This window comes from Macrosteles quadrilineatus, unplaced genomic scaffold (genome assembly GCF_028750875.1).
Source record: "Macrosteles quadrilineatus isolate MER2022 unplaced genomic scaffold, UCM_ALF_1.0 Scaffold_1__1_contigs__length_201487025, whole genome shotgun sequence".
Taxonomy (NCBI): domain Eukaryota; kingdom Metazoa; phylum Arthropoda; class Insecta; order Hemiptera; family Cicadellidae; genus Macrosteles; species Macrosteles quadrilineatus.
In genome coordinates this window covers 84402398-84425284 of record NW_026542594.1, presented here as the reverse complement: position 1 = coordinate 84425284, position 22887 = coordinate 84402398, and the positions used below count along the sequence as shown (strand labels likewise).

Below are 22887 nucleotides of genomic sequence, written 5' to 3'. Positions count from 1 at the left end.
TGGATGAAATATTCTATAGGGATATTTAGTTTCCAAGTATTGGAGTATGAGAATCGACTAGGGGTTTGCGGTGCACCGAAAAAGTCAAGCCGGTACGGTACAAGCTTAATTACCGTCATCGGTTCGGTACAGCATTTTACACGGTACAAATTCGGTTCGGTACAGCTTATTATAATAATAAATTACTTTCAGTTTACTATCGTAGTCAACGACAGTTGGTTCCGAGCACATAAAAGTCTTATGATGTTTGTTTACGATCTTCATAATTTATTACTAGGGCGATGATGCAATAAAAACCCCATTAGAAGTCCCAAATCCATTAACATTTTATCATGACAATAACATTTTATCACCACGACAATAATTTTTGTATTCAAGTACTTCCAAGAACTGTTGAGTTTTATCACTTTTATTTCTTTACGACTTTCCCCAATTATATTTTATCATAAAAATAATAGTTTTATGATGACTGTTAAATGTTATCTCTAACTCAGTCAGTATTTTCGTTAATATTCAATTTGCCGCTGGCCATTGCCTACTGCCATAAAACTGTTTATGGGTACATATTAAACTTGTAACTAATCTACAGTCTTATTTTATAAGTTAAAATATTTGTTATAGATATTTTATCTTTCTATTGACGAAACCACAAGCATAGTTGTTGTTGTTTCCATAATTTGTTTACTATGCAAGCCTACTCGGTCTCAAATTATGTCATTGCATGTTCTGTATTTCGTCTTACATTGTTAGATGTGGCTGCTTAAGGCTTAAATGTTTTTTAGTTGCCTGTATTTTTTATTGTGTTGAAGGTACTTTATGCAATCTAAATCTTATGAACTAGATAGTGATTTTGCTACCCTCATTGTAACCTAATCAATTTATACAGTATATAGGCCTTCCTAAATAATTAGGTCTAGGCCTGGGTCTTTTGATTCTTTGGAAAAGCTTTAAAATATACTAAGAAAATTTGATTGAGCCTGAGATAACCTAATGATTGATATGATTGATATTGTACATGTTAACTTTGTAAATGAAAAGACAATAATCTTACTCTGTGATAATCCAAATTTTAGTAAAAAAAAACTTTGCAAGATTTAACTTCATCTTATAACTAGTTTTGAAGCTGATAAAAAAAGATGCTCTTTGCTATTACTTCATCATAACCTCCAGTTTTTCATTGTCGTCTGCTGTGAACAGCTGGCAACTACACTGTCTTTGTTTGTACTGAATGCTTTTATATGTTTTTAAAAATTTAAAAAACAACTAGACATTGTGTTGGTTGGAAATAATTTACCAGTTGTGTGAAATCATCTTGTCAATAAATGTTTCAAACATGTTTATTCCTAAAAACTCTTATCCTATTTTTAAAACCACTTTTATCATGGCTATTCAAAGTATCTCAGAGTAAAATAGGTAAAGCCTTTATCTTAACTGTGATTTTTCTTGACACAATCCTCGTAGTAGTAAAAGGTTTTGTTTTAATAATGTGTGGTACAGTAATTGTTGTTAGAAAACCATGAATGTAGGATACTATCCATTTTCATAGTAATGTCAATGTATTAAAGTTAAAAATAATGGTTTGGATACAGTTGTGAGCAGAAAACCGCAAAAATACGGGTAGCCGCGTACCGTACCGATTTTGTACCGAGAACCGAGGTACAGTCTAACCTTGATATAACGAACCTCAATATAACAAATTCCTTGATATAACGAATGTTTTTTAATCCCCTAGAACTCTCCGTAAGACACAATGTATACATTTACCTCTACATAACGAACAAACCATAACAACGACCTTGATTTAACGAATTTTTCGTGATTTCGGCTAAAATAAGACACCTCAATATAACGAATTTATCATTGTCAGAACCTCTACATTGCGAATTTAACCTCTGCATAACGAATTGTCTACGTCTTTCCCTCGATATAACAATTCCCCCACCCAATTATTGTTTTGGGAAAATCTGTTTCTTTATCAAATGAAATGGAAAGGTCACGTCATCGCTTGCGCTAACATTCGTCTGCTCCGTTTTACATCTTTGTCTGCTGTCGCTGCGCGCGCTATGTTGCAACTTGCAACTGATAACTGATTTCATTCACTGAGGACTGATGACGACGTAATGTTTAGTAAGCTGTGATTGGGCGATATGGGAGAGCTATGGTGAATTGTACAATTTTTGGATAAAGAGAAACCTAAGAAAGTATATAAAAACAAAACCAAAGAGAAAGAATAGTGTTACATCCTAATCTACCTTTACTTATTGCTTATTTATTCTATAACTATTATCAGCTGGTTATAATGTTTACTTGTTCACTTTGTTTTTAATTTATGTTGAATAAAGTTGGTTAAAATTGTACTTTGACAAATACATTTATTATTTGTTCTAATTACGTACAGAACAATTTGGCGACGATGGAGGTGAGTACAAGTAATTCAAATACCTCTCAAAACATTCAAATGATTAACTCAGCATTGATTGGACCCTTTAATGAAAGATATGAAACTTGGAAAATGTATATGGAAAGACTAGAGATATCATTCATTTATAACAACATTTCGGAAGATAAAAAGAAAATTACGTTACTTCACTGTATTGGATCAGACACTTACAGTAAACTTAGGGATATATCGCATCCTGTATCACCTATAACTAAATCCTATGCTGAATTAGTTCAAACTCTTAATTCACATTTTACACCGAAACCAAATGAAGTATCAGAGACATTCGAATTTCATTGTAGACACCAATATGAAGGAGAAAATGTTTCTGAATTTTCATTGGATCTTAGAAAGTTGTCTAGACATTGTAATTTCGGCACATTTCTGTCAAAAGCCCTGAGAAACCAATTTATACTCGGGCTAAGGGATGAAAAAATACAGACAAGGTTAATTACTCTAAGTGACAGTGATTTGAGTTTTGAAAAAGCTGTAGACATGGTTCAAGTAATTGAAAAGGCTCAAAACGATTCAATAACAATCCAATCAAAATTCAATCATGAAAACAATGAATTGCCGGTTAACTTAAATGTTGTACAACAGAAAAGTTTTCAAAAACCTAAAAACAGTACAAATCTTAAACAATGTTACCGTTGTGGAGAGTTACATGAATACATATCTGAATGCAAACACAAAAATACAACATGTAACTTCTGTAAAAAAATAGGGCATCTAGCAAAGATTTGTTTTAGGAATCCTAATGCACCTATAAAATTGCAAAGACAAAATAAGACTACATTTAACACTACTTCAAGAAATGTAAAACAAATAACAGACTCGTTCGAAGATCAAAGTGAAATATTTCTACAACAAAATATGAACAATTCTGTTAGATCCCTCTATAAGGAAACTAATGTTATTGACATTTGTTCTATGAATACCTCAGAAGATAAATTTAGGAAAATTATGTTAAACATAAAAAAAAATGGGAAAACTATTCCGTTTGAACTAGATACAGGAGCAGGGGTATCTTTGATGTCAAAAAGTAACTTTTCCAAGTTTTTTTTCCAAAACACAGACCTTTAATGAATCCAGACATAATCTTAAGAGATTTCAACAAAAATGAATTTGTTCCATTGGGTAAAACCATTGTTCAGGTTGGTTACGGTAACCCAACCAAATATCTTCCATTGTATATAGTCGATGGTAATAGAGATACGATATTTGGTAGGGAATGACTGAGATCGATTAAAATAAATTGGTCAGACATAAATAACGTTCACGGAGCTGACTTGAATAGAGTTAAACACTCAAATCCCAAAGTACACGATATTTTAATGGAATTTAAATCCATATTTGAACCAAGAGTTGGAAGTTTCAAAGGGGGAGAAGCACTTCTTAACTTAAAGCCTGACACTACACCAGTTTTTAAAAAAGCTAGACCACTAACTTATGCTTTGTTACCAAAAGTTAGTGCAGAAATCGACAGACTAGAAAAAGAAGGTATAATTACAAAGGTGAATCAGTTCTTGGGCTACTCCAGTTGTACCGATTATGAAGGCAAATGGAAATATCAGACTGTGTGGAGACTACAAAGTAACCCTCAATCCCCATTTGGTAATACCAGAACACAGCATGCCCCGCATTGATGATATTTTGGCCAGAATGGGTAATTCGACTAAATTTACAAAGATTGATATATCCGAAGCTTACCTACACATGCCAGTGGAAGAAGAATACAGAGAATTGCTCACAATCAATACACACAAAGGTCTATATCAAGTAAATCGTCTACCATTCGGAATAGCAAGTGCACCTGCTATTTGGCAATCAGCAATGGAAAATATTCTACAAGGTATTGATGGTGTTGATGTTTTCTTTGACGATGTCAAAATAACAGCCCACAGTGAGGAAGAACATTTGAAAAGACTCCGTGCTGTATTAAATCGGTTCAAAGACAACGATTTACACATTAATGTTTCTAAATCTCAATTCCTTGTACCAGAGATTGACTTTCTTGGTTACCATGTCTCGTCAAAGGGAATAAGTAAAAGTAAACATATTACTGAAGCAATAAGAAACCTGAAGAGACCAAGTAATGTGAAAGAAGTTAGACAAATCCTTGGGTTAATAAGTTACTATCGAAAGTTTATTCCAAACTTAAGTGAAAAGATGCAAGCCATTATTAATCTCACAAGAGCTAATGTACCTTTTAATTGGACTGAAGAATGTGAACGAGATTTTAAATTGGTGAAGGAGGAAATGATGTCAGAGAATATACTATGCCATTTTGACCCACACTTACCACTCATTCTAGCAACAGATGCTAGTCAATCTGGAATTTCGGCAATTCTTTCTCATGTGTTTCCGGATGGAAACGAAAGACCTGTTGCATTTGCTTCCAAAACACTATCACAAACACAAAAACAGTACAGTGTCATACAAAAAGAAGCCCTGGCAATTTATTTTGGAGTTAAACACTTTTACCAATACCTTTATGGACGTCATTTCACCCTAGTTACAGACCACAAACCCCTGGTATCAATATTTGGACCGAAAAATGGAATACCACTTATGGCCGCAACAAGACTACAACATTATGCTATATTCCTTCAGGAATTTTCATTTGACATAAAGTATAAATCAACCAAAGACAATGTTAATGCTGGTGCACTTTCAAGACTACCTAAAAATGTTGAAGAAGCTGCTGTTATTGACTCAGCCGATGTTCATGAAATAGAACAAATCTATACTTTACCTGTCACAGCTGAAGAAATAGCAAAAAATACACAATCTGATCCAGATCTTAGAGATTTTTATCAATCACTAATCAGAGGAAAGCCAATCCATCACTCAATGTCTTCTAACGAACAAGAATGGTCGATTCAACTTGGATGTTTGTTAAAAGGGAATCGTGTGGTGATTCCCAAACAACTTCGTGCAAGAATTTTGAAAGAACTTCATGAGGCTCATGTGGGTATAGTGCGCATGAAGGGACTAGCTCGTTCGTATGTTTGGTGGCCTAAAATTGATACAGATATTGAGAATATGACCTTAAATTGTTTGGGATGTCAACGAGTACAGCATGAATCACCCAAAGCACCAGTTCACCATTGGGAATATCCTTCAAGGCCTATGCAAAGAATTCATGTTGATTTTGCTGGACCATTTTATGGCCATTATTTTCTCCTAATTGTGGATGCCTACAGTAAATGGCCAGAAATTGTAACACTTACAACTATAAATTCACATAAAACCATTGAGGCTTTGCGTAAATTCTTCGGCTCCTTTGGAATCCCTGACATAATAGTGTCTGACAACGGAAGGCAATTTGTTTCATTAGAGTTTGAAAAATTTCTTAAACCAAACGGTATTAGACTCAAGAGATCAGCACCTTACCATCCTGCTACTAATGGTCAAGTAGAACCCTATGTGCAAGACTTGAAAGATACCATCAGAGCAATGCACTTTGAGGAAGGCTCTATCGAAATAAAATTACAGAGATATTTAATGGCCTATCGAAGAGCCCCACATAGTACTACAGGACAATCTCCTTCACATCTCTTCATTGGACGTCAAATTCGATCAAGACTAGACTTATTGTATCCTGATTTGTCACAAAAAATGAACCGAAAGTTTGACCCAGACTGTGACAGGCAAAAGTCCTTTAAAGCTCAAGACCGTGACAGGCAAAAGTCCTTTAAAACCCAAGACCCTGTCGCCTACCGCCTCTATGGAACCTGCAACAAATGGGGGTTCGGAAAGATCAACAAAAATGAAGGACCAAGAAATTATGAAATAACCACAAGCAGTGGCCCAATCAGACGACATCAAGACCAAATTAGACGCTCAGGGCGGGACTTGTGTGAGTTTTCATTAAGGAATGAGCAAAATCAAGTATTCATACCAACAAATTTTGGAGAAGTCAGAGAGGAACCCACCGAAGACCATGTAACAAATTATCACAACATTGATCCAGAGACCAATGATCCCAACATACCAGATGATCCAGAGACCAGTAACAACATATCAGATGTTCCAGTGGCACCAGCTTCCGCTATGACAGTGAGACATAGACTTAACTTATGAAACTTACTAAGAAGGGGAGGTGTTACATCCTAATCTACCCTTACTTATTGCTTATTTATTCTATAACTATTATCAGCTGGTTATAATGTTTACTTGTTCACTTTGTTTTTAATTTGTGTTGAATAAAGTTGGTTAAAATTTTACTTTGACAAATACATTTATTATTTGTTCTAATTACATACAGAACAAATAGCAACATCGTTATTTTAACATTCCTTTTACGAGTGTTTTTATTATCCTTAAGTTGGCTATGATTATACACTTTTATAATGACTTATCTAATAATTTATTGTTTTCAATACGATTTGTTTCAACTAGCAACACCAATGCTATAGTTAATGATTATTATTGACATTCCTCTGTTGTGATAAATCAGTACTGTACTGTAAGTAGCCTACCAGCCTATCGCGAGCAGTAGCTTACAAAACTTTCTACTGTTTTGTTTTGTTCATTACATGGTTTATGACTACGCAATACAGTGTTTGGCTAGTAGCCCAGGCAAATTAGACATATGCTCCCCAAAAAATCGTCTAAAGCTGGAAAGTGTTTAAATACCTTTTGGGGGTCCCAAATAAGACTCCTGTGAGTTTGCGACGGATTCTGACGTCTGCTTAAGTTTTGGGAGTCGAAAAACTAAGAAAATTTTGCACTTTTTCAGTTTTTCACTTATAACTCCTAAATAACGAATCCTAAGGAAAATGTTGTTCAAAGGTGTCTTTTTGTGCATTTAATTTTGCGTCGATTGGTGTTAAATACGTCAAAATCGACCGAGCCGTTTAGCCGCTGTAGCTTTTCAAAGATGGGATATTTTCATCAACATGGCCAAAAGGTTGATTATTTGACCAGTTTTCGGCTTACAACTCCTAAACGACGCATGCTATACAAAAATGCACCTGTAGTTAGTTTGGAAAACACAAAATTCGGCTTAGAATTATGATTATGAATTACTAGATAGTTTATTTCATGGTTATCATATCCAGAGGTTTATCCAAGAATGTTTGAAGGGAAGGGTAGCAAGACCCCCTATGTAATTTTAAATCTAATATTGGTATCTGAGGTTACAAAAATTTTAGGATTCGTCCTAAGCTCCCATTTATACGAACCCATCTCTGGACACTCCAAAATGATGTTAAGCGATTCTAATATATAAAAAGATATTACAACGAGAAAGATTTTATTAAATGTAGCAAAAATTTTATTTTTTAGCTTAATAAACGAAAGATGATAATGGGACAGATTTACATAGTCTTTATGTGTTTAGCCTATAAAAAACCGATTGGGAGTTTTCGTAGATTTCACCATATAACTTCTCTACTTCTCATCATTAGAATCTTAAGAATAAGGATTCATTCCTTGCTCTTTTGTCTTGCCACAAATGGTGACATTCGGTATACGCTACAATCTTTTTCGTCAGATATCGAATTGAGATAATCGTGCCCCTTGCAAGTCTTTCAGACAGTAGTGCATTATATCCCTGCATTTCAAAAGTAGCAAGATAATGTAAACCTTTTTTTACATGTACATGATAGTCAAAATAGGTAGACGAAGTTGAGAAATTTTTGTCGAAACGATGGATTAGCCGTAGTGATGGGAGTTAATCCATTGGCGTTTATTTTCTATACCTATCTCTCTGAATTAAGTACACTTTTAAATAAGCTCTAAAGGATTAGTGGATGAGCAGCCCCTTTTGATAGAATTAAAGCCAAAATTAGATTTTGAAAGTGTACTCTAGAAGAGACCAACCCTCACTTGATTTGGATATTTTCTGCTACCAACATGTATAGGGTCAATACCTGCTTCTGCAACTTCGCCAAATGTTGTAACCCGTCAGAACACAGTGAGATCCACATTGATTGGAGTAAACAGCATGAGTAGTTTTAGGCTACATGAATAGTTAGATTTTAGTCTCTTCTACATCACGCTTTCGTCATCAAACTGCGCTAGTGGGTGCGACCTATTTTTAATCCAAAGTATGATTCAAATTGAGGCTTGGATTTAATGTGGAATATGTCATGTGCTGACTGAGGCGGGCAGATTTTCATTTAAACTTTGCTGTTGCCATCACAGCTCGCAATTAAGGTCACCACTTCCTTTTATTCTGCACAGTTTATGGTCATCATAGGCTTGCCTATTTACGATTTTCTTGCAAGCTGTGTCTTTTCATTACGCTTTATACATATCTCGCGTTGATGCTATCATTATATCTCGCATTGATGCTATCATATGGGATAACTCCTGAGCTGATTGGCATGAGTGAACTATTTTCAGTAAATGGGTCGTGACACTGGAACCATTTGATGAATTTCTTATTGATCCCACCGTATCCCTGGAGTTTATATTGTCAACTTGATATGTTGAAGAGGTGATCCCACAATATCCCTTAGTTTGATGGGTAGCATGGTAGCATTCACTGCGATGGGCCTGCCAGCGAACCATCGGGCTAGATCCCCATCATTGATTCCTCTATCTCGGAAAAGCTCTCCACAGTAATATGTTGCTCTCATGAGCACTTACTTGTTCAATGGTCATATTACACCATAATCCGGAATTATGCTTTTTGTCTTGCTTTAATTGTGAAATATCCTTGTTCAATAGTACATGGATATTTAACACTAGCCAGTTTGCCATTCAGTTCCAAGAAAATAAATTTCATTGTTTACTATTGTTAAAATTTTAGTTTTATAATTTGATATTCAAACATGTATTGCTCTGAAAATAAAAATGAATAGTAAATTTATTTTGTAATTGTGGTTTTAAGACATTCCATCCCCATGTTAAAGTTGTCGTCAGGTTTTTAATCAAATTTGTCTTAGTTGATGTGAGCCACATACAGATTGCACTGATATAAATTACTGATTTCCGCCGATTAAACTTTGGTTTTTACCAAGTCAAACTGATGGAATGACTTATTATGAGCTATAGCAACTGTTATAACTGTTGTAGATAACTAGATGACTTCCGGGTGCGATGGCGGTGGACACTGCAGACGAAAACTGTGCTCGCTGTGAAAAGTTTATTAATTTAAATGAAAAAGCGCTTTTTTGTGATGGATTCTGTGGGAAATGGCATCACACGAGATGTATCAATTTAGAAGACGCAAAATATAAGAAGATATGCTCTCTTGAAAAGGAAATAATGTGGATGTGTGAAAAGTGCTCGCACAGATTGGAACAGTGGAAAGCCTATACTATTCGTACGGATGATCTGCTCAATATAAATGAGATGGTGAGTAATATCATTAAAACCATGAAGGAATTGACGGAGGATAACAAATCCATAAATGAAAGACTTAATCTCATAGAAATAACAGATTTGAGGTTAAATAAAAATGTGACTAGCAGACTACCGGAAGTTGACTTAAATCATGACTCGAAGATTGAGAATAACATGCACGGTGAAGAAGAAGAACCCGTAGCCAATCATAAGAAAGGAACAATATTGACAAATAACGATTCATCGGATCTTATTCGGTCTAGTATCGATAAAACAGCAAATGATGATGCGATCGAGAACAGCGAAAATCGAAATAATGATGAGGGAGAAGAAGGACTTATTCGTAAAAATGGTGGACAGCAGTGCAATCCTAAAACCGACATTGGTGTTTTACAAAATGCTGATTGTAAGAAAATAACTCCAGACAGTCCAAAAAGTGTGGAAGTGCCGCTTAGTCAAGATAAAGAAGAGAACAGGTGGCATACAGCCCATAAACAGAGACGAAATCGTGGAAATAGGAATACTAAGGTGAAGACGCCAGATAGGCCTACTACAACCAGGCTAGGATCCAAGGAGTCTCTACATACGGTAGCTGATAAAGAACAAAGAAAATCATATAAGGAGGCTTTGATAACTGAAAGAAAGCCTAGTTTCGCTGCTAGGAAAGTGAAGACTATAATTGGTACAAGTGAATCCCAGGGTAGTGTGATATTAAGTGGTGAAAAAAGGGCTTGGTATCATCTAGGAAAGGTAAGATCTGGAACCACAGCCGATAATGTAAGTAACTTTATCAAAAATACTTTTCCCAATATAAACTGTGTTGTTGAAAAGCTAGAAAGTAGGGATGGTCAAGTCTCGAAATTTCGGGAAATTTTCGGGAAATTTTCAATCTCGTTACACGAGACAAGATTTCTTTTTGGCCAAGATTTTTATCGAGACGAGAATTAAAAAAAAAAAAAAAAAAAAAAAAAAATTAAAAACGCCTGCAGAAAGTCAATGCAATACCCGCAATACAGGAGCGTGTTGTTGTTGCGTTTCCTTTGCGAATGCGTTCTTATTTAATTAATTCTATAAATGTAAATATTACTTTAATTATTTTAATAATATTACTTTAATTAAATTTGAGAAGTTTAAGTGTAAGCAGTGTGAGGAATGTTTTATTACTATAAAAAGTCAAAACAAGTAACTATTTTATAAAAATTAATATTGCTTTTATTTTATGATTTATTTTATTTTAGGATAAGTTGAACTCTATCCTAACTGATATCACTATGTTTCCTAATCGTAGGCATTTTTAATAAGTTAGGCGTGATTAATAAAAAAATGTTATGCTGATGTTTTTTAATAAAAGATTGTAAATATTCTTGCCTATTATCATTATTTTTGTATTTAAACAGTCATCTAACAATGTTACAAAATCAGGTAAAAATTTTGAACATGCATTTCCCGTTGTGTATGAGAAGGGAAATCCCGTCTCGATCTCGTCTCGAAATTTTATGAGAAATAAAAAATCTCGTCTCGTCTCGTCTCGAACTAAAAATTCAATCTCGTCCATCCCTACTAGAAAGTAAAGGATTTAACAATTGTTTCAAACTCGGAGTGAGCTTTGATGACAAAGACAAGCTACTTGATGGTTCCAAGTGGCCAAAGCATGTCACATTGAAACGTTTTTTATTCAAAAGACCTTTCAACAATCACAGGCCTTTGTAGATTTGCCTAATCAAAACCCACTCAACTCAGTTTCTCAAAGTTTTGAATTTAAAATAGTAATTATGAATGTACAATGTATAAGAACAAAATATAATTTAATTTCTCAGTTTGAATATGAAGATATGCCTAATGTCTTGGGTTTAAGTGAGCACTGGCTCGTTGCTAGTGAAATTGATTGCTATAGGTCTGTTGGTGACCTTGCCTATGCTGATGGCTACTTTAGAAACATGCACCAAAATGGAGGTGTGTCTTTATATGTCAGGCATGGACTTAATTATAAGCCAGTAAATGTATCTAAGTTTTGTTCAGAAATAAATATAGAACTATGTGCTATTGAGCTCACCGATTTGAACATGATAGTAATTTCAGCTTTATCGTTCTCCTAATGGAGACTTAGAAATATTTTTTGACTCTCTAGAAAAATGCCTATGTTTTTTCACAAATCTCAGGCCTATGAAACGAATTGTGATGGGTGGTGATTTTAATATCGCTTTGAATGCATCTTCAGCTGATAGGCACATATTTGAAGTCCTACTCAGGGGCCAGGGCCTCTACATCACCAACTACACACCCACTAGAGGAGATAAGTGTCTGGACACAATAGCAACCAATCTCGATACATGGGACTACAACACGGAGGTGTCAGCGGCCGTCATTGCGGATCATGCACCAGTGGAAATTACCATAAGGAACCAAGTGGTAAGTGATGCTCCAATTATTCCATGGCATGAAAATTATCTTTTCCATAGAAGAGTAATAAATGAAGAGGTCATCCCTCACTTCAAAGAAGCTTTGAGGAAGGTAAACTGGTTTGATGAATTAAGTGCTGATAACAATGAATGTGCATTGCAGGCTTTCCACACCAAACTCATGGATGTGTTCGACACTTATTTCCCTCAAACCATTAAGCCTAGGCCAAGGTCAAAAAATAAAATGAGGAAACAAACAACAAAAAACTGGTACACACCTGAGCTTGGTAGATTTAGGCTTTTGGTACAGACTATATTTGACAGATACAAATCTGAAACATGCGCGGAGAGGAAAGATAGGCTATATGCACTTTATCTTAGGGCTAAACGTAGCTATAAGGGTAAAGTTGATACTACTAAGAAATTGTATACAGTGGAATTAATCGAGAAATCGAACAACAAATGTAAGGCGGCGTGGGCAGTAGTCAACGAGTCTAGGAAGAAGAAGGAAATTGTAAATAGTACTTTAAGCCCTGATGATTATAACTCTTATTTTGTAAATATTGTGAAAGAGATTGTAAATGTACAAAAAGCCCCTGGAAATGAAAGTGCTGCTGACGGTGTGTCAGTTGCTTCAGCGGCTGAATTAAAAAAGTGGAGTCCTACAACACCTGCTGAAATCATCAAAATCACCAAAGATTTTTCAAACTCCCGCAGTGCGGACATTTATGGTCTTTCAACCAACCTCCTAAAGGAAATTGTAGAAACCATTGCTGTACCACTCTCAATCATTGTAAACGGCTGTCTGGCCGAAGGTATCTTCCCTGACTATTTGAAAATTTCGAGAACTATCCCTATATTTAAAAAAGGCGACACAAACCTTGCCTCAAGTTATCGACCCATATCGATTATACCCATAGTAGCCAAAATTGTTGAGAAAATCATGCAAAATCAGATAATAGCATTCTTTGAGACAAACCATTACTTCACTAGTTCACAGCATGGGTTCCGCAAAGGCAGATCTACCACTACTGCTCTTACTTCCCTGGTGACAGAAACGTTAAAGGCTTTTGAGGATAGGCAGTCTATGGCACTGGTCCTTTGTGACTTGTCGAAGGCCTTCGACGTGGTGTCTCATGACATTTTGTTGGAAAAACTTAAACGTTACGGAGTTGGAGGGACAGTGCTCAAGACTTTTCACTCTTATTTTGAAAATAGGTACCAGATCGTGTCAGTTGATGGAGCACTCTCCGCGCCAGCTGCGATGGACCATGGAGTGCCGCAAGGCTCTATATTAAGGCCCACCATGTTTATAATCCTAATGAACGACCTTGTACGAGAAAGGGATACCCTACTCTGTGCGGATGACACAACCTTGTACGGCAAGGGGCAGTGCCCCAACGAAGCAATAACCAAATCTGACCAGCTGTTTGAAATTGCAAGAAATTGGTTCTCACTAAATGGCCTCAGGTTAAATGAAGATAAAACGCAAAAGCTCCTGTGCACACTCAGTAAATCATCTCCATCTCAAGATATTCCAGTTAAACTACTCGGTTTTATCCTGGATCCAAAACTTCAATGGGACTCAGTTTGTCTTAGGCTGAGTAGGGTCAATTTCCTCTTAAGAAAACTTAAGCACCAGATCACTAAACAATATCTTCTGATGGTCTATTTCTCCTTATTTCACAGTCACATCAACTATGGCATCATACTCTGGGGCCACGCACCCGCCTGTACCAAGATTCTCAAACTGCAAAAACAAGCCCTAAGAATAATTACAAGCAGCGAAAGACGGGAACATTGCAGACCACTTTTCAAAATGCTGAATGTTTTTACCGTGTTCAATCAGTTCACCTACAATTGCCTTCTGCACGTCAAAGGAAATTTGAACTCTCATGAAACAAGGGGTTACATGCACGACCATAATGTCCGAAGTGCCCATAAATTAAATACTGATCGCTACAGACTAACTATGACGAGAGACAGTTTCCCGGCCATAGCTGTCAGGATGTACAATGCTCTGCCTGGTAAAATAACAGAACTTGACACAAAAGTGTTCACAAATAAAATCAAACAATTTTTATTGGAGAACCCTTTCTACTCAACTACGGAGTTCTTCAAGTATGCTGGCGCGATGAACTAGCTGTCCACCGCCACCACACAGTTTTAAATGTATATAAATGTATATAGTTTTTATTTTTGTTTTTCGTTGACGCTATCTATCCAGCCTAGGCTGGTCATCGATGAAGAGGAGGTAATTCAGGTAATTAAGGTAACCCAGTAACTATGTCAGAAACAAAAAACAAGGTACAAAATAGAGTTTTAGACACTAGAGCAATCTGTGACTGGCTCAGACAACTACATTAGTTTTTAGTAAAAAATTGGCGACAGCTGATCCATATGGATGGGACGTCTTCTTCTGAATCCAATAGTCAATGCTATAAGTTAAGGACGTGTTCAGACAAGGCCCCACTAGAAAAATATGCCATGCTGCAGGATCCATGACGTCACACTAGTGGATAGATTCGTGGATAGATTCATTGATAGATTCACTGCCATATCCCCTATGTTTTTGGTAATTAGGCTGGTTGTTTGCCAGATTCTTCACACCTTATTAGATAAACCTCTGGATAACCATCATGGAATAAACCACTACCGTATCTAATAATTCATAATCCATTTAAGGACAGGATCTACGTTGTAACCAATTTTAGTTAAATTTTCCAACTTTAACTTTAATACTTTTTTCAATGAAATGGCGACCATACAAAGAAGGTAACAATCAATTACCGTTATTAATTAATAAAAAAAACATTATACGCAGAATTATGTGTTTTCCAAACTAACTACAGGTGCATTTTTGTATAGCATGCGTCGTTTAGGAGTTGTAAGCCGAAAACTGGTCAAATAATCAACCTTTTGGCCATGTTGATGAAAATATCGCAACTTTGAAAAGCCACAGCGGCTAAACGGCTAGGTCGATTTTGACGTATTTAACACCAATCGACGCGAAATTAAATGCACAAAAAGACACCTTTGAACAACATTTTCCTTAGGATTCGTTATTCAGGAGTTATAAGCGAAAAACTGAAAAAAGTGCAAAATTTTCTTAGTTTTTCGACTCCCAAAACTTAAGCAGACGTCAGAATCCGTCGCAAACTCACAGGAGTCTTATTTGGGACCCCCAAAAGGTATTTAAACACTTTCCAGCTTTAGACGATTTTTTGGGGAGCACACCCTATTTTTGATCTAATTTGCCTGGACTATAGGTTTTAGGAGGGTTAGAACAAGCTGTGATTTTAAACTTACAGTTTTTAACTGTACCAAGGTCAATGCCATTGTCATGATTGTGCAATATTCAAGATCCCTCCCCTTTATTATGCCGGATAATTTAGGTTCTACTGTACAACGTAAACACTGTACTGTAAAGTATTGTAGCCTATGCTACTTTAATTGTACTGTATTTTAATGAGGTCAAATCCCAACCTATATTGACCGACGCTGGTTCTGAACCTCGACTTAGCGAAATTCCTGCAAACCTAACCTCAATATAACGAACTTCGTTTTAACGAAATCCTTGATATAACGAATTTTCAGTTCGGTCCCTTCAGATTCATTATACTGAGGTTGGACTGTACAAAATATTGTACCGTACCGAACCGTACCGACCTTAAATTTTCTGTACCACAGACCCCTAGAATCGACCCACCCTTGCGCCACAATTGCAAACCATTCAATCAAGAAATTGAAATATAATATCCATTATCAAATTTGTACTAAATATTCCCCTCCTCTGGGTTCTACATGTCGTTCTGTATGTTCATAGTGAATAAATAGTAACATATTTTTAAACAACTCTTTATATTTTTTATTTTGCATTTATAAGGTCAACCTACCTGTACTAGGCCAGACTGAGTGCCTCCCGCCATGAGAGGGTGGTAGTGTGAGCGGTTCCGAGTGGTCAGTGGAGGACACATTCGGATGACAGAGAGGGGGGCCGCCACTGAGCCTAGCAGCCCTGTGGTCATCAGTTTGAGTGGTGGCACCACACTGGTGTCCTACAATCAGTTACAAACACTATCTACTTAGATTTTGTTTACCTTACATGTTGTTACCAAAGGCTGAAGATGAGTTTTGATGAAAACTCGAAATATACCTCCACATTTTTTTAGTAAATTATGTATAATTTTAATTTAGTGATGAGTAGCCAACAAAATAAGAATGACTATCTACTTCTTCTATCTGTAATATTAGAATTGTCATGCCTAACTTGTGATAGATTCATGTTAATTTGTTATATCAAGTGTCGTCCGCACTGAGGAAAGATAATTACTTTTGAGATTTTTTCAATAGTATCTATAAGTATAAAAGAGGATGTTTGTATATTTGTTTGGCAGTGATAAACTCAGACACCGCTGAACCGATTGCCACGAAACTTGGTAAATACGTGTAGAATTTCATGGAATAGGTTTATACACCATCAATTTCGTGATCCGTCCAATCGGCTCCGCCCCAGTGGCTCTGGAGTTTCCCATGTTAACCTTATGAGAAATGGAATTAATGAATCTTAACAGCTGTTTCAATTAAACAAGTTGGTTCTGTTCTATGATGTTCAATAGCATTAAAGTTACAAGGATTACCAACAGGGTGCAGCACTATTATTTCTTTTACATTTATGACAACAGCTAATTTGCAACCAAAAGGTGAGTGAGCGTAGCGAACGAACTTCAACCCGGACGTGATTGAGCCATGCGAACGAGATCATCTTGAAAACGGGGCAAAGCCCGCGGGTTACAGCTAGTAATATTATATATACAAACTTTATGCAAATTTTATGATTTTTAAGTTATTTATAACTAATCCTACTGTACCCCATTATTTCTCTGGAGGAATTTGCAACTTATTTTAATACAGCTGTGTGAGCCATAAAACTCTATGCCACATAATCTACTTTAACAACTTAAGACTCTTAAGAGAACTCTTCTATACAGCTTTATCTTGATTTAAACTTTGTTTACATCGTATAGTACTCTTACAGATTTGAGGATTAATGTTTTTAGTATACTCACATCAGTGATTGGTTTGAACATCTGACTCAAACAAAGTGGAAAGTAATCATTATCACTCAAACCGCACACTTCCAATTCAAGGTGAACGATCTTCCCAGAGTTCAACAGCAAAACTGCAAGAAGAATATCATAATTCAATTAACAATTTTTTTGTTTTAAAAATTATGGTTTTATTATTATTGTTTTTTTTTTTTATTGGAATGCAGAGGGAAGAGACGGTGATAGTATAGTTGACTAAATTAACATAACATGGTAAACTTTGGCATTGACATATAATCAAATTCAAATCATCCAAACAAATCCTAACAATCATTCCTAACAATCCTTCCTAACAATCATTCCTAACAATCAATCCTAACGATCATCCTAACATCATCCTAACAAATCCAAACAGATCATAAAAACTAACCTCCATCAAATATACTAATATTTGATGGAGGTTGTAAAGAACAATAAACTTTAAGTGGAGTTAAAATATTATTTTTGTCTTTATGACACAACACCGTTTAATTTTTGTTACTGTACTTCACTTGCATATTACCTTGGGAGTGCACGGGATCAAAAATTATATATAGGATAGCTGAATTTAGAGGTACCCACCTTGCGGTCAATAAATGTAATTTTAAACGTCATGTGTTTTTAGGATTAAAATTGTATTTCTTTTACCTTAACACTCTACACTTTACAGGGTCAACTAATTTATAAAATATTGTCACTTTACTAACCAATATTCTTCTCCGTCATCGGGTCTAGAGCAATGGCTAGTACTTTGGAGCCCTTCATCTGCCGTATCACCTCACTCTGGCAGCGATGCTCATAACTCAGAAACACGTCTGAGCCACCCATACCCGCCATATCTGCACCACATACAAACTAACTAGTCACAATACCTTCTACAAAACATAAAATCTACTCAACTGCATGATTGATGTCTACCTGCCTGGCAGTCAAGACTACTGGTTCTAAGACAGTGAAGTTCTGTTACAGTATAAGTTACACGGACATTCCAGAAGTAACTACATTGATGTGTAAGCATTAAAATTAAGTTAACAATTTTTTGGAATAAATATGATATATAGTAATTATATATATTATAGTTGTAACTTGAAGAGAAAACTATGTAAGAGGAAAATATCAACAAATAGTAAAATTATTTCCAACTAGGCCTAAACACAATAAACTGGGTGTTCTTTTTATCTTAGGCTCAATTCAATTTTCATAGTACATTTTAAAGCTTTTCCAATGAATCAAAAGACCCAGGCCTAGACCTTATTATTAGGAGGGTAAATGTTAATGTTATTGTAAAATTTGGTAAGATTTTCTTATATTATCAAATACAATGTTTAAAATTCATCAAAAAAAATTATGGTTTCCACTACTTATGTGATTTAAAAGTCATAAACGTTTATCAAATAAAGTGGTATGGTTGAATTTTATTTCTAAAAGTGTTGGCAGATGTCCCAACGTTTTATACACCATAATAATGTAAAGATAATTTTTTTTCTATTTTATCTAGGTACAGGTAGGACAACTAGTAAAATATAAAACTCATAAAAATGCTGTTGTTATCAATAAGTGATGATAAAAGTTTGCTGATAGAATACTTAATGCTTAGTAGTCTCCAACGATGTTTTCGATGTTTTTTTTTTTTTTTTTGTCCTAAGGACCCCAGGCACGAGCCTGGGATTGTTTTTCACATTACTTCAGGCTAGACCTAGGGGTTGCGGCATTATCACTTAGATAAAATCCATTGGTGACTTGGCGGGGGTCGAACCCGGGACCTCAGGGACTAAAGTCCCGCGCTCTAACCACTACGCCAGCTCGCTCCCCAGTCTCCAACGATGTAAAGAATTACTGGATTGCGCTCTCAGTGGCGTAGTGGGCGCTGTTTTCGGTCTAGCTTCCCCCACTGGCAAGATAGCGGCGGCGTACCTCACGTGCATGCTAGCTGTCACCCATTTCAACACTTGTTTGATGTAACAACAGTGTTCGGTTTTTTTAAAAACGAGATTAAAATGTTTCAATATCTTTAATTGTACGCTAAGTATGTGTTTAAAATGGTTGTGTCTTGTTCCGCTTACAACTGCACCAACAGAGTACAGAAAGACAGTGGCATTTCGTTTCACGTGTAAGTACCTAATCTAATAAATTATAAACAAGGTGTCTGAGTAAGTGATTCCTTAACTCGTTACAGCATGTTTAACTTAACTGAAAAATGTTTTTTTTTTATTTTGTTGATAGGGTTAAACTAAAATTGTACATTGTAAATATTGCACAATGAAATAAATGCGTCCGGGCTTGTGTAAATATATTCACAGGAGACGGAATAAATACTTAAATACCCCCGCCGCAGCAAACCTGCAGACTAAGCGAATTTCCATATGTCTGATTGGATTTACACTAAAATGTCTAGTTAAAAATTTAACATTTATTTCCTATTTAAATAGAATTATTTTAACAGGTACTTAGGTTTGCTGCATCAGGGAGGGTAAAACTTTTTTTGTAAAATGTTAATAGTAAGTAAGAAATAAAAACATTTTCCAAATTTGATCAAAATATGTTCATAAACAAGCAAACTACAACAGTTTACTCATTCTCCATAAGAATAACATGGGAATTTAAAATTTACATTTTTTTGGAATTTTTTCCGTAACCATTAGGCGCATAGTAACACTTCAATATACTAAATTATTTGTTTTTTTAAGCTCTACAAAATGGTTTGAAAAGATTTTGCAAAATTTTATGTTTTTTGGGTCAAAAATGGGAAAAACCTATTTTTACCCCATAAAACCCCCCGTAAACCCCCGTTGCCATAGTCCGATCATGCTGGTTCGCGAACTCGTTCGAGTTTATCCTGCCTTACACCTTTAAACCAAATTTTATCAAAATCGGACAAAAATTACTCAAGTTATCGTGCGGATGGACATATATATATAAAAATTTGAACGAATGGTGTTTTTGGCCTCTGTGGACATCAAAATGAAAAAGTAAATCGGTCCCGGGCCTAGGTCTTACCATGAGACCTACCGTAATAGCTACTTCCCTATAGGGAAATTCGCTAAAAGTAAATTCTCTAACAGTTGCAACACCAAAGACCTAAATAAACATAAAATAACTCCTAAAATATAAATACGAAAGGGCAAATCAAACACATTTTTTCCAATCGACGTATTATTGTGAAAGAGATGTTAAGATGTTAACGTAAAAGTTTAAGACAGAAATGGGAATTATAAGTCTCCCGTTTCTCCCTGTCTACCTGGGAAATCCGCTGTGGCAGTTTCAGTATTTCTACCCCACTCAAAAACACCCTTATAATCCTTCCTAATTGCTGTAGCGGTTTCGGTATGGATTATGATAAAAAAACGTTGTGACAGTTTCAGTGTCCCCATGTCTCTTTTATTTGACAGCAAAGAACGATCATATTATAAGGACAATGTCTTCTATGACATTAGTGGCTTTATTGTAAGGAAACTTGTACCTACGATCAAATGTCAAGACTGTATTGCTGTGCTCCTTTCTGTAAAACACAATTTGAGTTATTATACTCAACTGACTGATTATGTAACTAAAGGTAAGCTCATTAGGGCACACAAAGATGCTTTTAAGGTAGTTAAGTACGTTTACAATGTATTAAATTGTCAGCTTAAACATAAAGGAAACTTTAACACAAAAACACTATTTGTAGCCGTGTGTGTGCCCATTTTGTGGGCACTATTTTTAAGGGACACATCAAGAATGTTTTTTTTTTTTTTGGGAAGACACCCATGAATTGCAATTAATTAAGTTTATTTGTGACCTTTTTATTAAAATATATTACCACCACACAGCAAAACAAAAAAAAAATATCACGTTTACACCTAACATAGGTCTGCAACAGAAACTCACAAAATTATTTTATTCAAAAATATTTAATGTTGTTTTCATGAATAAATCGAGTATGAAATGACAAATTATGTACTTACTATCCTTTCTTTGCAATTACTTTTTTTTACCATGTATCGTTTTGAACTAGTCATGTCAGTTTTGTGAAAAAAAAAACATCTAAAATCAAGTTTAAAGAGTAATTAGTAAATGTCTAGTTTTAAAGAGTTCCAATGGGTTATTTTATGCAAGAAACAAAACATACATTAAGTTTTTAATTGTAAAAAGAGTTCGACATGCATTAGAAATTTTTCATCTCTACATATTCAAACAGAGCAGCATCTAAAAATGTGTGTTTTATACGGTGAGTGTATGGGCTTCTGCCAGTAGAGAGTGGGGGAGCGCCGGACCGCGTGGCCAACACTGAGCCAGCGATCCATGAGTTGTTTATATCATTGGTAGTCTCTAACGGGGTGATTAGTAACCATGGCAACTTGTTGAATGGGAATGAAGGGAAATCCAAGAAAGAATGAAAGAATAATGACGTTGTATGTTGTTATCTTTATGAGTTATGTAATGTTTTATAGGTTTACAAAATAATTGTTTTCACAAATAAAAGGCAGTTACAATTACTGTGTAACCACTTCAATAGTTTTCATCCTCAATTACAATTCACCAAAGAAGAAGAAGTAAGTAAATCGATTAATTTCCTCGACCTCACGATCTTCAGGACAAAAACCCAATTCCAATATAAAATTTACAGGAAACCAACGACCACTTCTCAGACCATCCATATCACCTCCCACCACCCAATGAATCAAAAAATGGCGGCGAACAATAGCTTTGTGCACAGACTTTTATCCATACCACTGAGCCCCGAGAACTATAATGAAGAACTGAACCCCTTGAAGTTCATTGCCGTGTCCAACGGTTACAAGAGTGATATAATAGACAGGCTAGTTCATAAAAATGCAAATAAAATAAACAATAATCCAAAACCGACCAAACAATATGTTTCTTTGGAATATGGCACTGTACTCAGCAACACAATTAAAAGTCATATGGGCAAAAATAACACTACAATATCTTTCAAAACATCAAATAAATTAGGCAATATCATTAAGAAAAATACAACTCCCGAAACAGATGAAAATAACATGAACAGCACGGGTATTTACATACTAAACGGTAACGATTGCCCTTGTTATTACATAGGCCAAACAGCTAGATCATTTAACGTCCGATTCAATGAACACCTACCAGGTAAACCCACTACTAAACATACACCATCGTACGCCAATCACTTAATTAATAATAGACATAATTACTCAAAAATAGACGACAACCTCAAAATTCTGCATAAATGTAAAAGCCGCCGTTTCATGGACACAATGGAAGTGTTTGGTTTTAGTTTAATATATTTGAATTTTCTACTAGTACCAGGATTTCCAAAGATAGCTTATCTTATCTGACCTACTTTTCCAGTCTGCACTGTCCACTCCTGCCTTAGTTAACCCAGAGTCAACATGTACTCCTTGCTCATTCTCTTGTATATAGTAGATTCAATTTTGACTGTTTTAAAGTAAACTAATAAGGTTTAACATGTAATTATTAAAGTATGTGTTTTATAATATCTCCCCCTTCTAAATGTCAGAGAGTGCCTTTTAATTTGTAAAAATACCAAAGTGCTGTGACGGGAAGACCTCTAAATGATTTTGTGACCTTCTACCTTCTACGGATTCTACGGCTACGCAGAGTACCCTCATCTACCCGCTCCTGGAGAAGATTCACCCATTCAAAGACTGTCCGCCCCTGGTGA

The 22887-nt window shown here is 35.5% G+C and overlaps 1 protein-coding gene across 4 annotated transcripts in view; it reads right to left on the bottom strand.

Moving 5' to 3' along the window:
* The window catches only part of LOC128983700 (WD repeat-containing protein 11-like), a 221408-nt gene that overhangs the window by 99847 nt on the left and 98674 nt on the right, over positions 1 to 22887 (bottom strand). For all 4 annotated transcript variants that reach the window (XR_008489894.1, XR_008489893.1, XM_054403102.1 and 1 more), the window contains exons 9-11: positions 17933 to 18064; positions 17208 to 17320; positions 16035 to 16196 (exon numbers count right to left, since the gene is read on the bottom strand). Coding sequence is in view for 2 of the 4 variants with exons in the window: in XM_054403102.1 (XP_054259077.1) it covers positions 16035 to 16196; positions 17208 to 17320; positions 17933 to 18064 (407 nt within the window). In the remaining 2 variants the exon portion in view is untranslated. The remainder of the gene's footprint in view (positions 1 to 16034; positions 16197 to 17207; positions 17321 to 17932; positions 18065 to 22887) is intronic.